This window comes from Ammospiza caudacuta, chromosome Z, assembly GCF_027887145.1.
Source record: "Ammospiza caudacuta isolate bAmmCau1 chromosome Z, bAmmCau1.pri, whole genome shotgun sequence".
Lineage (NCBI taxonomy): Eukaryota > Metazoa > Chordata > Aves > Passeriformes > Passerellidae > Ammospiza > Ammospiza caudacuta.
Window position 1 is genome coordinate 42,650,063 of NC_080632.1, and position 15,163 is coordinate 42,665,225.

Here is a 15,163-nt window from a genome sequence, read left to right on the forward strand (position 1 = left end):
CTCTAATTATGTAACAGGAATTATTACACCTGAGTTCAGTGATTGCACAGATATGTAAGTGCTGTATAATACTATGCTTAAGCAACAATAAAAGAAAATAGATGGCTATATTTAAAACTCTATTTGAGTATCAAGTCTGCAGTTAGAGAGTTTCCTAGCTGTCAATAACATCTGTCTCAACTGTAACAACAGTATTCTGCTTGCATGACCAACTGTTCATGCAAAAGACACAGTTTCTACAGCTGCCTAATAGCTGATAAAATATACACTTGTATTATGGAGCTTATCTTTCCTGTACTTGTAATTTTTCACAGAGATATGGCTGGGCGGGCCTATGTTTGTTATCAACCTCCTACTTAAGTGGCTACTATCACCTTCATTGTATGGCAGGCAGATGATTCCAGAAAGGGTAATCAGTAAGATTACCCACAGTGACCAAGAGTCACTATGAATAACCAAAGGCACCAGTACCCACTGAAAAGTAGTTATGAGGACATTTCCTTGCTATTTTTTCTCTACTTCCTAAAAGTTACATATATTTTAGGCGTGAAATGTTGCAATTTTTGTATGCCAGAGGAAGGGGCTTTTAGTCTTTGTGATGGACACTATGCTACCAAATGTAGTAAAGACATCATCCTGAATAATCTTACCTTTAAAAAATGAGGAGATGGTTACAGGAATTTTAAACAAAAATATCAATTATTACCCTATGGCACAATGTAGGCCTATGATGTTGCTTTTTTCTTCAGCTTACTCCTGTAACCGATTTACAATCCACCTTTGCTAGTTTACTTCTCTCCCTTTTAGTGGAGGAGTACTTGTAAAAATGTCCCAGAATATGACACAAAGGTCAATATACCTAGGGAAAGAGCCATCTGGGGCTTTTAGTAACTATTTAGTTGTTCACATGCTGTGAGCACTTGTAACTGATAGAGCAGGGATGAAACCATGGTATCGAATCCTTTTTATCTTTTCTGCCCCCTCAAACTGCCTTGATTTCAAACATTGGGAAGGTAGAAGGTAAAGCATCTGTCTGCAGAGGCTGCAGTGGAGACTAGTCTTTATGAGTAGCATATGAAGTTGCAGAGCACTCTCTTCTCTCTCCTCTCTTCACCTGCTTTAGAGCCATGTACAATATATTCCTAATGCTGAATAAAAATCCAGAAGACACCAAAAGCACGATGCCACAAGCTAGGAAAAAACAGCTTGGAGTAAAGACATGGGGGTTCTTCATCTGTCTAAAGGAATAATGTCTAAAGCTGGTGAAGTATAAGTTGGATGAGCAGACAGTGTGTTGGACTGAAAACTTCCTGAACAGTTGGTGATGATCAATGGCAAGTCTAGCTAGAGGGAATAAACTAGCAGTAAAACTCAGGGGTCAATACTCGATCTAATTGTGATTAACATCTTAATTAATGATATGGATGACAGGGCAGAATGTACCCTCAGCAAGTTTACTGATGACACAGAAGTGGGAGGACAGTGGCATGACATTCTTGATGCAGCACAGGATCATGCCATTCAGAGGGAACTCAGTGGGCTGGAGAAATAGACTGATGGAAACGTTGTGAAGTTCAAGAAGTGCAAAGCCCTACACCTGGATCATTTTCATCCGCCTATATATGCTGGAAGGTACTTAGCTGGAAAACAGCTTTGCAGAAAAGCATCAGAGGTCCTAGAGGACCATGACTACATTGGTTCCACAGAGTTGAACATGAGTAAGCAATATGTCCTGGTTGCAAAAAAGCCAGAAGTTATGCTGGGTGCACTGGGCAGAGGCACTATGCCAGCAGGTTGAAGGAGCTCATCCTTGGCCCTCTGCTCGACGCTGGTGAGACATGCCTAAGTTCTCTGCCCAAGTCTGGGCACCTCAGGACAAGAGAGACATGGATATATGGTAGAGAGACTAGCCAAGGGTGACTGAGCTGATGAAGGCACCACAGGGTCTCTACAGTGGGGAAAGACTGAGACAGCTGGGACTGTTCAGAGAAGAGAAGGCTTGAGTGGATCTTATAAATTTATACAAATATCTAAGGGGACAGAGTAAAGAACACAGAGCCAGGCTTTTCTCAGTGGTTCTCAGTGACAGAACTAGAGGCAATGGGCATGCCCTGAATTTTCCCATGAGGGTGACTGGGCCCTGGCACAGGTTGCTCAAAGAAATTGTGGAGTCTGCCTCCTTGGAGGCCTTCAAAGTCCAACTGGACGTGATCATAGGCAGCTAGGTCTAAATGGCCCTTCTTGAACAGAAGAGCTGAACAAGATAGTCTCAGGTCCTTTCCAACATCAATTATTGTGTGATTCTGTGAAAGAATTGAGCAGATACTTTGATCAGTTTGTAATATATCCCTGTAAACCAGAAATGGGAGATAAATGCTGTGGACAATTGAAAGGAAACACATGTTGTAGTCAGCTGAAAAAATGGAAAAAATTGAATGAAAGATGAAAAAAGTGTAGTGATATTTCTGTATACCCCAGTATTTATTTCCTATAGCCAGATTAAAGGATTTGCAAACAGAACTGGTATCCAGGAATAGTGCTAGTCAGCCTTACCTCAGTGCTTGGTAAGGTCACGCAACAGATTCTTCTGAAAGCTATACTGTACATAGAATACAGATAGGTGATTAAAGACAGCCAACATGACTTCACCTAGGGCAGATTGTGCTGTACCCATCTAGAGGCCTTCTACAATGGAGTGACTACACCAGTGGACATGGGAAGAGCAACTGGTGTTACCCACATGAGTTTCTGTATGGTGTCCCACAGTTTTCTTACTCCAAACTGAAAAGACTCTTACTCCAATTGGATGGAGTCTTAGCTGGAAAAGGAACTAGCTTGAGAGCTTTCTTGCTTGAGCTCCAGTGAATGTGCAATGTCCAGAGAACAGAAATAAGTAATAAGAGCTGTTCCTTGAGGGTAGGTGGAGGGAGTAATTCTATTTAATAACTTCCTTAATGACATACATGGTGGGACTGAGTGCACCAGCCAGCTGAGTATTTCACTTGATTCACTTGATGGAAGGAATCTGTCCAGAGGGAAGGGACCCTGACAGATTTGAGAAGTGAGCTCATATGAACCTGATGAAGTTCAAAAAGGCCAAGTGCAAGGCATTGAACATGTTTAAGGCAACCACCAAGACCTGTGGTTGAGACTGAGAACAGTCGTCCAGAGTAGGAACTGAGGGTACTGATGAATGAAAAGCTGGACGTGACCCAGCAATGTGTGTTTAAGGCCCAGAGAGCCACACGTGTCCTGGGCTGCATCCAGAGCAGGGTGGGCAGCAGGGCAGGGAGGGGATTCTGCCCCTCTGCCCTGCTCTGCTGAGACCCCACCTGCAGGGCTGCATCAGCTCTGGGCTCCCAGCACAGGAAGGAAACAGACCCCTTGGACTGAGTTCAGAGAAGAGCTGAAGCAGCTCTCCTGTGAAGATGGAAGCCTGGAGAAGTTGGATTTGTTCAGCCTAGAGAAGAAAAGGTACTGGGAAGACCCAGTATCAGCCTTCCAGTACCTAAAGGGGACGTGCAGGAACTATGGGGAAGGACTTTTTAAAAGAGCCAGTAGTGACAGGACAAGGGAGAAAGTGAATCCTCTCACTTTTAAGTGAAAGAGGAGAGGTTAGGCTGGATATTAAGAAGACATTTTTTACTGTGAAGATGGTGACACATTGGAACAGTTTGTCTGGAGAAGCTGTGGATGCCCCATTGCTGGAAATGTTCTAGGCCAGGTTTGTTGGGGCTCTGAAGAGCCTGATTTGGTGAAAGAGGTCTCTGCCAATAACAGGGGGTTTGGAACTACATTATCTTTGTAGGTCCCTTCCAATGCAAACACTTTTAGGGGTATAAGGTGCAAACCTGATTTGTATACCCTTGCATGTGGATTCCATGCAATTGCCCCAAGTTTTTAAAAGAATAATCTCATTTATTTTTGTGGAAGTCTTAGAAAAACGCCCATTTACTATAAATTGTTATCTTACATTGCTATACCTAACATATGAAATACATTCATGTTACTTTTTCTCTTTAATCTGTTACATTTAATGTTCTGTGTACCAAATACAAAATAACTACCATTTCACACATGTATGCATGTATACACTAGATTTTTATATTAACTACATAAATCTATTGTACATACAAAAGACTGAGGTCCTCTCTGGAGCTTCTTTTATATATTTGAGAGTTTGAAAAGAAAAAATAATGAAAATAAAGAGCTTAGGGTATACAATGGAGTCTGGTCAATGCTTTTAAATATTTAACATCTTATTATATCCATATAACAAGGGTTTTATTGAAATTCAATCCAAAGATGATAGCCTCAACCCCATGAAGGGGTTGCAGTGAACAGCAATCTACTCAGAGTATATAGGAAATGAAGACAATTTTTGCACTGCACTTGACTCTTCCACAACAGCCTTTGTCATTTAGAGTAAATTCTCGTAAATGTTCAGACCTGACACTCTGTACAATATATGATTTAAGCTGACCTTTTCATTTCAGGTAAAAAAAAAATTATTTTCATCATTAATGTAAAATGGAATTCCTGGTACAATTGGAAATTTCATATGAGTATGACTTTTAATGTAAGCTCTTAAAAATTGAAATCTTTAGCTGTTTCCTTTAATATTGGTATCAAATGTTTCCTTTAATATTGGTGGTGTGCGTTTGTTATTCTTTAATATAAATCTAAGCATGTAAACTCATCCTGAAGTACACATCTTAAAACTAGAACAGGAAAAGCTAAATTTGTTGCCCAACTGGGCAATTTCAGGGACGAGGAAATGAAATTACAGAAATGAATGTTGAAAATTTCTTATGTAATACTTGTGAAATTCAGACAACAGCTGTCTGTAGAGGCAGTTGACGAATATGCTTATTGGGTGAGTTTTTAATTGCAAGAGACATACGACTGAAAGTTAGGTGACATGTTAGGGACCTGTATTACTGATAACCTTCTGTTTTGTAATTTGTGTGTTGAAATGTCTTGAATGTGGAGCATTGGTGGCCAGTGCACCAGCTAGTGCTTGAAGCACAATTTTCTTCACTTGAAGTCAAAACAAACAATCACTACTGCAAGACCTATGTGAAAGATAAGACAATAAATTACACTAGCTAAACAGAAATAATAAAAGTAAAATATCTTTTCAGTTAATATTGTGTTTATCCTAACACACTGCTGTGACAAACTGATTAAAATTCAGTTTTTCTGGTCTCTCAAACCTACACTGCTCAGCCCACACCTCTAGCAATGGCAAGTTGCTTTCCCCTCAGTGATTTACAAAATTATTTTTTAACTTCCTTGATTCCTGGGTATAAATACTGTGGAAAGTAGACACATATAGCACAATCCAGATATCTTCTAATTACCATCTTGAATTAAACTCAGCAAGGATGATCTGGCTTTTTGTGTCCCATGCTGATTTCTGGCTGCCTGAATTGAGGGACAGTAAAAATTTGTTCCTTCACTTCTAATTGGAAATGAACATGATTATTCATAAAACCTATCCTATTAAAGCAGAAGGAACTACTTACATTCATGCATTAAAAACCTATGTGCAAGTCTTTGCAGGATTAAAAAAGGCAGGAAGCAACAGGTTGGGGCAACAGACGCCAGATGGGTGGAAGGAAGAATAAAGTGATAGGAAAACATGGTTACGTGGGCAGGTTGCATACAAGAGTTTGAAGGCATTTGAAGGCCTGTTTTTAAAGTTTGACCAAGCTTTAAACAAATGTGTTGGTTGTCATGTAATAGCTGTTCCTGAAACATCTGCAAATTCAGTGCTCATGAACTTGCACTAAATTTAAATCATAATGAGACCACTAAGACATTTTGTATCATGTTATTGCTGATGTTTTACAGAACAGAGGTCACAGGTTGGTCAGATATCTGCCATGGCTCACCAAACACACCAGGGTACACCTTATGTTTGCAGCGAGGTGGCTGAAGTTTAGGCAGAACAGAGCCTAAAATTCTGCTGGTCCTCATGAAAACAGTATATAGCTTACATAAATCACTGGCAAGAGAAAGAGTGAACAAAAAAGGGCAGGGTTTTGCATGCAAATTTGTAGTGGATGCAAAGTAATTATAGAGGCAATGTACTAACTCCTGAAAATGTTGCCTTGTCAGTAATGTTCAACTTTCAATACAAGTTGCATTTTGAAGAAGTCATGAACTCTGAAAAGAAGAATCAAAATTTTACAGCTGTAGATTAGCCTTTTGTGTACAGTCAAGAAACCTAACACACTAACCTATTATTCCTCTGATTTTTAAAATTACTTTAAAAAAATCCAAACTACCACATTAAAAATGCTTCTTGCAAAGATCTATCACTTTTCTGCCAGCACTAAAAACTGCATTGGAGGCATGTAAAAATGTTCTGCTGCTTTTGAAGAAAGGGAAACAAAATACGCTTCTAAAAAACATCTACTATACTGATAAAAGAGAATAAAGTGTAAGTATAGAAGAGAATATCCATGTCCACTCTTAAGTTGAAATCATATTCAGAATATTTTTATACTATATTTCAACATTTAACTTGCTACAAAATACTATTTCACAGTTGATTCAAAAGAAAAATTTAAAAAAAATTAACAGTAATTTAATTTCACAACAGTTTTTAAGAGAAAAACTTTTGTGAACCTTGTTATGACTCTGCTACTTTGTAAGACTTTAGTCATAGAGATGAACAGTGACCATCACCAAAGCTAGGGAAAGCTGCCAAAAAGCTGACCCTAAAATAGGAAGAAAGAAAATAACTCAAAATCTGTAAATATCAGCTAGTTCTGATTTTTGTTTAAGCAAGTCTCCAAATGATCAGGAATTGTGGCCTGATCTTCTCATGAGCTCCTCATCTGATGGCTTCCAAATATGGTGCCTCACTCCTGTGAATATTCCACCATAAATTTAAAATGAATTCCCAAAGGATACAGAAAGGTACAGTGATGCATATTCTGCCATGAGAATGGCACATCACAGAGGAGCTAATTTTATCCTCCCTGACTGCAAACCCCATGTCTTCCAACAAGTCACTGAGGAGGCGGAGTTTCTCTGCATACTTTTCTCTCTGGCACAGAAACTTATCCTCAGTTTATATTACCATTATGCTATTTGTTCTTTTATGTGTCAGTAAGCTCAGGTACCTGTTACTTACATCAACACCCTGGAAACAGTTTTTGCCTCAGATGACAAGACTCTTGAAAAGGAGGCCTGTTTTTTCCTTTAACCAACAATATGAAAATAATTGTCTTGTTTTCTTACTGCCACCACAGAGCACAGACAAATTAAGAGTCAGCACTTCCCTGGGAAAAGACACCAAAGTCCATTAGACAGCAAGTTTAGTCTCAAGAGTATGGAGTTCCAACAACTGAACTCTAATTTATTTGGTTTAGGGAGGGAATGTGGGAGATATATTTTCAGTCATCGGGGGATTTTTTTTCTCATAGATGAAAGAATGAAAAAAAAAAAAAAACAGGGATGTATGTCATTGCAGTATTGATGCCCTACATAAACTCCTTATTTGTCAGCAGTGCTAATTTAGAGGGAGCAGGTAATTTTGCCACTTCTTGTGAAGGGGAACCCCCATCGGCAGCGAGCAGCCCCTCCAAAGAACTCGGGACTTCTTCGGACAGAATAGATGGGGAACGAACTCCCGGCGTGAGACTGGACGTCACCTTCCTGCCAGAGGACACGGACCCACAGCCGGCTTTGTCTGAGCACCCTTCATCAGAGCAAACCTTACAGCAGAAGTGCAGCCCGGGTCCGCAGCTCCCGCAGCTCCGGAGCAGCGGGCGGAGCGGCGCCCGTCCCAGGCTGGCTAGCGCGGCTGTCGGGAGCTGTCAGATCGCTCTCCGCCCCGGGGGTCTCCAGGGGAGGAGCCGTGCCGCCCTGCTTGCCGCCCGCCCCTTGTCTTGGCCAGGCTGACTGGCGAGGGGTAGTTGCCGGGTATGAGGAAAGCCGCTTACCTGTTGATTTTCAGGGCGAACGCCCTCCTGTCTGCGGCAGGTAGCGTCGCCATACGGGCTAGCAGCCGTGAATGTCGGCTGCCGACGAGGACCGAGACGGGCTGTACGCACGAAGGGCGGATTTATTTCATTTATTTGTTTTTCTTAATTGCGTGCTCCGGGCTAAAAACCCGACGATCCACTGACAGTTCTGGGTGGCAACTTCCGCATTTTACCTTCCTCACTGAAATTGGCCGGAGTGGGAGGGATCTGCCCTAGTGCACAGCAGGCTGCTCACCCTGCCCCGTGTTCCCCACCGCCGGCAGCGTCCAGCGCGGCGTCCTGCGCCTTCCCGGCGGCTTCCACCAGCCGTCCGCCTCGGCCAGGGCGCCCACAGGCACCGGGGGAGAGCAGGAATTCCCCTCCCTCTTTTACAAAGGCTAACCCCGAGCTCCCCGGGAGCACTTTGGAGGAAAGCAGCGGGGAAAGCAAGCGCTTAGGCACGGACATGAGCGGAAGGCACCGTGTACATCTATCTGAACACGCACAGTTGCGGGAATCCATGCGCATCCCTCACGACCCTATTTCTTTTGGAAACTGCGGTGCGAGTGTCAGACACCTCCGTGTCCGCCCCACCACACCCCACACACATATGCACATAGGCACACCCGCCGGGGGTCCGGGGCTGCTCTGCGGGGCCGGGCGAGGAAGCAGCGGGCACCGCCGCGCACCGCTGGCACCGCCGCAGGCGGGCCGGCCCCGGGCTCCGAGGATCCAGCCCGAGCCGCCAGGCGGGGCAGGCGGGGCCGCCGGGCCGGGCCGGGCATGGCGGGGCAGGGCAGGATCGGGCGGAGCAGGCCGGAGAAGGGCAGCCCGGAGCAGGGCAGAACCGCGCCCACTGCCCCGCAGGGATCAGAGATAGCCACGGGCCTTCCTTCTGCCTCACTAGCGCATGGGTGAACCTGTCCGGGCAATTAGAGACAGCAAGTTATGAGAGGAAAATACATGTCAACTCCTTACCTGGGACAATATTTTGCCAGTACACCTGTGCACCTAGATCTGTGTTTTTCTTACATCTAAACCGTGTGTGTAAGAAAAACTCCAGGTACCAACACCAGATAGCAGCTCAGCTTGGCACAAAGCTTGGCACTACTGTTCCATTGTTCTATTCACCAGTACTTACTGCTCAGCTTTTTTAAAAGGCCATTTTTATTAAGTATCTTGTGGTTGTGTTACAAAATTATGTTTCCTGACTGGTATTTTTCTTTCTGCCTTGATGTAGTTTTCACTGCTTCTGCAGATAAGGAGAACTCACCCTTCATTTGAAAGGAGAAACAAAAGCCAAACATGGTTTCTACAGATGAATTTTGAGGTAGTAGAGCCCGTTCAGTTAGATTGCCTTGTTTTTGTAAAATCTGTGCTTTGATGGCAAAAACATTAGGATTCACCCACTGAAGGCAGTCATAGCTTATCTTTCCATTCCCAGTAACCTGGAGGGAGTCTAGGAAAACAGTGGGATATGAGGCATGAAACAGAAGACTGTCAAACACTGAGGGCTTAAAATTGTTCTACTAACAATTATCTTTTTATCTGTAGGATTCACCATTCTTTAGAGTGCTGTTAAATATGTATGGTCTCAAATATGAATGTTAATCTCTAGGTTAGCTTCTGGCTAAGGGCCCCTAGGGAAATGTAGAAATACCAAAGAGGTTTAAGAAAAAGAAAATAGAGGTAAATAAAAATTTTAAAACCGAAACATGTTTTTGGAAAAAACCTACAAGGATCTACAGCAGAACAAGACCTGAAATAGTTCAGAGAAACTTATGAGTGAAAATATTAAAATCTATTATTAATAGGATGTTGTTACCTAACAAATATTTGCTTTGGGAAGAATAAATTAGACACTTTATTGGAACTTACCCACCACACCCATCCTGTCTTTATCTCACCAAGATAAAGCTAAAGCTACCTACCTACATGTAACTTGAACTTAAATATCACTTAGTTACAAATTACTGATATGTAGCTGTAGTTCAACATGTATTGGTGACAAGAAAAACTTTTGAATCTCATAGATACTTAGTCTGGCAAGACACAACTCATTGAAACTACAAAAAAGAGTCCAGGCTTCATTTTAATAGCTCATGTGGCATGAAGTAGGGGCCTTCCTTGATTGTTAAATTTTGCTATAGAAATAGAGTTAGCAGAAATGCAGCACAAATAAGCAATGTACCAATGTGCACAAATACATCCATTTATTAATGATACAACGGTTTATTTTGCAGCTTCATGTATTCTTGATAAACATGGACAAAAGGATTGCTCTAAAATATTTTGCCACATGCAGGGAAAAAATTCCTGAGGAGACACAAAAAATTAAAGTTTCCAAAACTTTAAAGTTTTGGCTAGTATGTATATACATTGAGAGAGAGGGTGCTATCATGGTTTAACCCCAGCTTGCAACTATGTCTCACACTCTGATCCAGTAGGATAGGGAAGACAGAATTGGAAGGATAAAAGTGAGAAAATTGTAGGTCTAGACAAAGCTGGTTTAATAGCGAAAACAAAGGCTGCGAACACAAGCAAAGCAAAACAAGGAATTCAGTCACTGTTTCTTTCCCACGGGCAGGTGGCTGTTCAGCCATCTCCAGGAACAGGGCTCCAGCATGGGTAATGTGACTTGGGGAGGCAAATTTCATCAGCCTGAAAGGCCCCCCTTCTTTCCTCTTCCCTCCAGCTTTCTATGCTGAGCATGATGCCATGTGGTCTGGGATATTCCTGTGGTCATTTGGGGTCAGCTGTCCTGGCTGTGTCCCCTCACAACTCCATGTGCCCCCCCAGCCTCCTCACTGGTGGTTTGGGGTGAGAGGTGGAAAAGGCCCTGATGCTACGCAAGTGCACCTCAGCAATAACAAGAATGTTCTGTGTTATCAACACTTCTTCCAGCACAAATCCAAAACACAGCCCCATACCATGAAGAAAATTTATTCTACCAAAACCCAGCCAAACCAGTCAAAACCACATATTCAGCAGATACAGAACAAACACTTAGATAATTTATGACGAACTGAATTATTGGAACCCTACTGTGGCATAGGAGCAGCAAAACTCATCAAATACTCATTTCATCTATTATGTCAGCAGTTACATTGCCTTTTTTGAAGGGGGAAAAAAAAAGAAAAAATATGGACTTTTATTAAGAAAGTTTACAAGGTTGTAACTCATTGGAGCACTACCAGATGAGAAGCTAGTGAAGTGATATTTTTAAGCTATCTTATCCAATTCAATATGGTCAGTATGAGTGAGTGCTCCAGTTTTTTGATTAACCAGTACTACTGTTTGAATTCTTGCAACAAACCAACCTACCAATACAAGGTAATGAAGTCTAAGCACTCCTTTATAACATGAAGTAGAACAAGATCTTTCCAGTCAGAGGATTAAAAAAAATTCATCAAAACAGGTTCCAGTGAAGGCATCAAAAAATCAAAATTAAAGAAAACAGTGCAATTCAGAACAGATCATTGTGTTCCATACCTAGCTTTCTTTTGTGTCAGTAGCTGCTATTAGGTGTTGTATTAGATACAATGGAAACCACACTTGCATTCCCCATTCCTTATCCCCATCCTTCTGTCACACACACATGCATCCCAAGTGGTAGTCCTAATCATTGCTTCACCACCTCAGCCCTAGAATCAATCATAACTTATGCTTTCCTGTAATTTTTCTTGGGTTTCAAATGCTCTCACTGTAACTTGGTCTTTCTCCTGCACCTCACTGGGAGGTGTTGGGTCCATGGCTGGCTGGGTGCTGTAACTGGGCAGGCTAAGGAGAGGCAGACCCAGCCACAAAGAACAGCTGAGTGGTGGTAATGTCAGCACAGGTTCTGTGTAGGTGCCTGGGAAGAATGGATACTGCTGCAAATTGTTTTGAAGGAGTTTGCAGGCTGGGATTAAAGAAACACTGGAAGAAACAATGATTGGCATGTTGGCATGTCCAGGAATTTTTTTTTTCTTGTAAGGCACACATTTCCAAACATCTTTTTTCTTCTTCACTGGCAGCAGTATCCCTGTAAGGAATGCTACTGCATGATTGAGTATCAAGGCACCATGAACATTGCTAAACACAACTTCATATCCCACCACAGGCATGGCCTATATCCCAACAAAGCCCTGCTTAAGTGTCATCTGCTTTTTTGTAGAGGATGTACCTTTGCTGATTGACCAGCAACTGAGCTAGATCCATGGGAGTTTTCTCAATATCTTTTACAATGTTAAGTTTGCATTCTTGGCAAAAAACACCAGTGGTATGCTGAATTTGTTAATTAATTTATGTGATTTGATGACCCCATCAAATATCTGGAGGTTCACACCAAGAGGAAAACTGTGATGTCCTCAGTTTGCAACCTGCCAGGAGCACACAATTCCTGTTAATATTTGCTCATATTACACCTTCCTACTGCATCAGAAGAGTGTAATGTAGCCAGTGCAGGCAGACACTCCTTCCTTAAAGGAAGCTGACATGCCATCAATTTCAGTGGTTTTTCTGTCACATATCTCAACTGTATCCAGTAAAATCTAAGTAATTTAGTCAAAAATGGTTTAAACAAAAAATATTATATGAAATTTAGTAGACTAAACCTCAGAAAAAGGAGTGTAATTTTCCATTATTTCTGTTTATGTTTTAAATAGATTGACAATGAAATACTGAACTCCCTTAAAAATAAATTTAAAGTTACTCCTAGGTTTAAATTTCAGTTTTGTGTTGGTAAAGCAGAAGAAAGGGAACTTAGATCACTTTGCAGCCTTTTTTTTTTTTTATGAAACCCTTGAGTCTAAAAGAAGAAACCAGCCTATGCAAAAGCATATCCTCTTTTTCTCCTTGTCTGTGCAAATTCTTATGGAGGAATACAAATTCTACTGGCCAAATTCACATCTGAGTTTCTCAAAGAGAAACGTTTGCTCACTTTCACAGTGAACAAAACTCTAGCAGAAACAACACTCACAAAATTTTTCCTTGCTGACATAATTTTCTTAGATACAACAAGGCAACGTGCTCGATGAGGCTGATATTTAAATTCTGATTGTAAACCAAACCTTTTTTCTAATGCTCCTAGTTTCACTAAGTTTCAGATTATAAAAGCATATTGAGAACATAAGCCATAAAAAGTAGTAGTGTTAAAAAGCAGATGCACTTACTTCAGTAAGAACTTCTTTCTCTTAAATGACATGTGAGTAATCTGCATTCTTCAAAGAAAAATAAAGTTGTCTTGTCAGGAGAAACTGTCAATGCAAGTCCAGATAAGAAAATAAAAATAACTTAATATAGGAATAACTTAACAGGTAACAGACAGGAAAGAAGTAAATGTACCCTGGGGAATATGCAAATCATACTGACTGAAGTTATGCATCGGCCTACTAACTTATATTTTGAGTTCACAAAACTGAACTTAATATCTATTTCCTTATTGTTTTGCAGGTTAACTGATATCATTGTATGAATTTGCAATCCCTTTCTCTGAGCTGTTGAACTATATTGTATTATAGTTCTACTATAGTACTATATACTACTGTAGTTTTATTATATAGTACTACTATACTACTGACTAGTAGTCATGTAGAAACCTCACAGGGCTATTGTGCTTTAAGACTCATATTCAACATAATACTGAAACACCAATGATTTTCTTCTCCTGCTGTTTTGCTCAGATCATGCTCCCCTTGCTACTGGATCAGGAATTAAAAAATTGCAATGTTCTTCCTTATTTTCCTGTTACAGCCTTCTTCCCTAATTCTCTGCTAAAGCCTTAATCATTAAAATCAGTCTTTGGTTCATCATTAAAATGGCCTGGCTTGCACTGAGATCTTCAGCATTAGGAAAGGGAATAAGTTATTTCAAGTGCAGTCAACTAAAGTAATAATTAAACACAACTTCCTGGTACCCAGCAACACTTTATTGCTTTCTGATGTTGTATGTTTTGTCTACAAATATCTTAGAATAAAATGCTTCAACTGTGCCACCCAGATTTAAGTTTGCAACGCTCATTTGGCTGCCACCACACTAAAATGTACAGGTTTTACATCTGTCTGTATGAAGTAGACTTCATTAAATGGTTCAGTAGAAAAGAAAGAACAGCTAACACTTATAGCAAAATTCTAGTATTTGAATATTAACTTTAAAGAAACCAAAAAGAAACCCAGAAACCATAGTATTTGTTTCAGGTAATTTTGTTCAAAAGAAAAAAATAATAAGCAGTGTCATGTGAGCTGATGAAAAGCAGAACCACTTAAGGAACAATGATACTGGTTTAATCACCTTTCTTTCCCCATACCAAATATCTCGCTGACATGTAACTGAAATTCCAGTATTACAAATAGTCTCATTTTGAAAGACAATTTACATCCATTTTTTAGTTTGTGCTGCAATGCAAAACTGCTAATTCCCAATGCCTTTCTGACCTTCTCCTCTTTTACACAATCTTGTAATTTTTTTTAATAACAAAATTTTATAAAGCTGTCCAGTCCCAGGACAGCAAAACCACCTACCATCAGGCAGGGTTCTACCAGATACAGCTTTGAAAGGCTGATCAGATTTTTCCTCTGAAATAGGATGCATCATACAAGGTAACATGAGTTACTGAAACAAGAATGCAAAAAGATGCAGTGCATAATGCATTGGTTTTAAAATTCTAGAAATCAACAGCGTGTATATGCTATTGGAATTTGTTGTTGGAATAAATATGGTTGTATCTCCAAGGACAAGCTGAATCAATGGATTAAATGAAGTCTTTTATCATTTCTTAGTCACTCTAATTTTAACAAGCATTTCACATCCTTGTTAAAATTAGAGTGACTAAAGGAGATGCCAACTATTTAGAGTAGAATATTATCAAATACTATGAGTATTAAATATTTTAACCTACACAAGTATAGGAAGAGTCAAGAATAAATAACAAGTACATTTATTACCCGTACCATACATGCCATACAAGATGTACAAAGATGAAGCCCAGTATATGTTACCATAACAATACTCCAACTAGTGCTACTGAACCTTATTTTGAGAGCAGAGAACCCCACTTGGGTTTTGGGCGAGTGCACGTATCAGCATGCATCAGGCCAATCTGTGCCTCCCCAGTGCTGTTACATTTACACCTTCTGACATGGAGAAATGTGTTACCTATTTGCTAAACCTCTGTCCCACAAAAAGCTGGGGAGCACATAATACTG

At 40.7% G+C, this 15,163-nt stretch overlaps 1 protein-coding gene across 1 annotated transcript in view; it reads right to left on the reverse strand.

Moving 5' to 3' along the window:
• The window catches only part of DOCK8 (dedicator of cytokinesis 8), a 91,175-nt gene extending 83,025 nt beyond the window's left edge, over positions 1–8,150 (reverse strand). Inside the window, exon 1 of the mRNA XM_058824262.1 lies at positions 7,959–8,150. Coding sequence (XP_058680245.1) covers positions 7,959–8,011 — 53 coding nt within the window. The 5' untranslated portion in view covers positions 8,012–8,150. The remainder of the gene's footprint in view (positions 1–7,958) is intronic.
• Between the last annotated feature and the right edge of the window lie 7,013 nt (positions 8,151–15,163).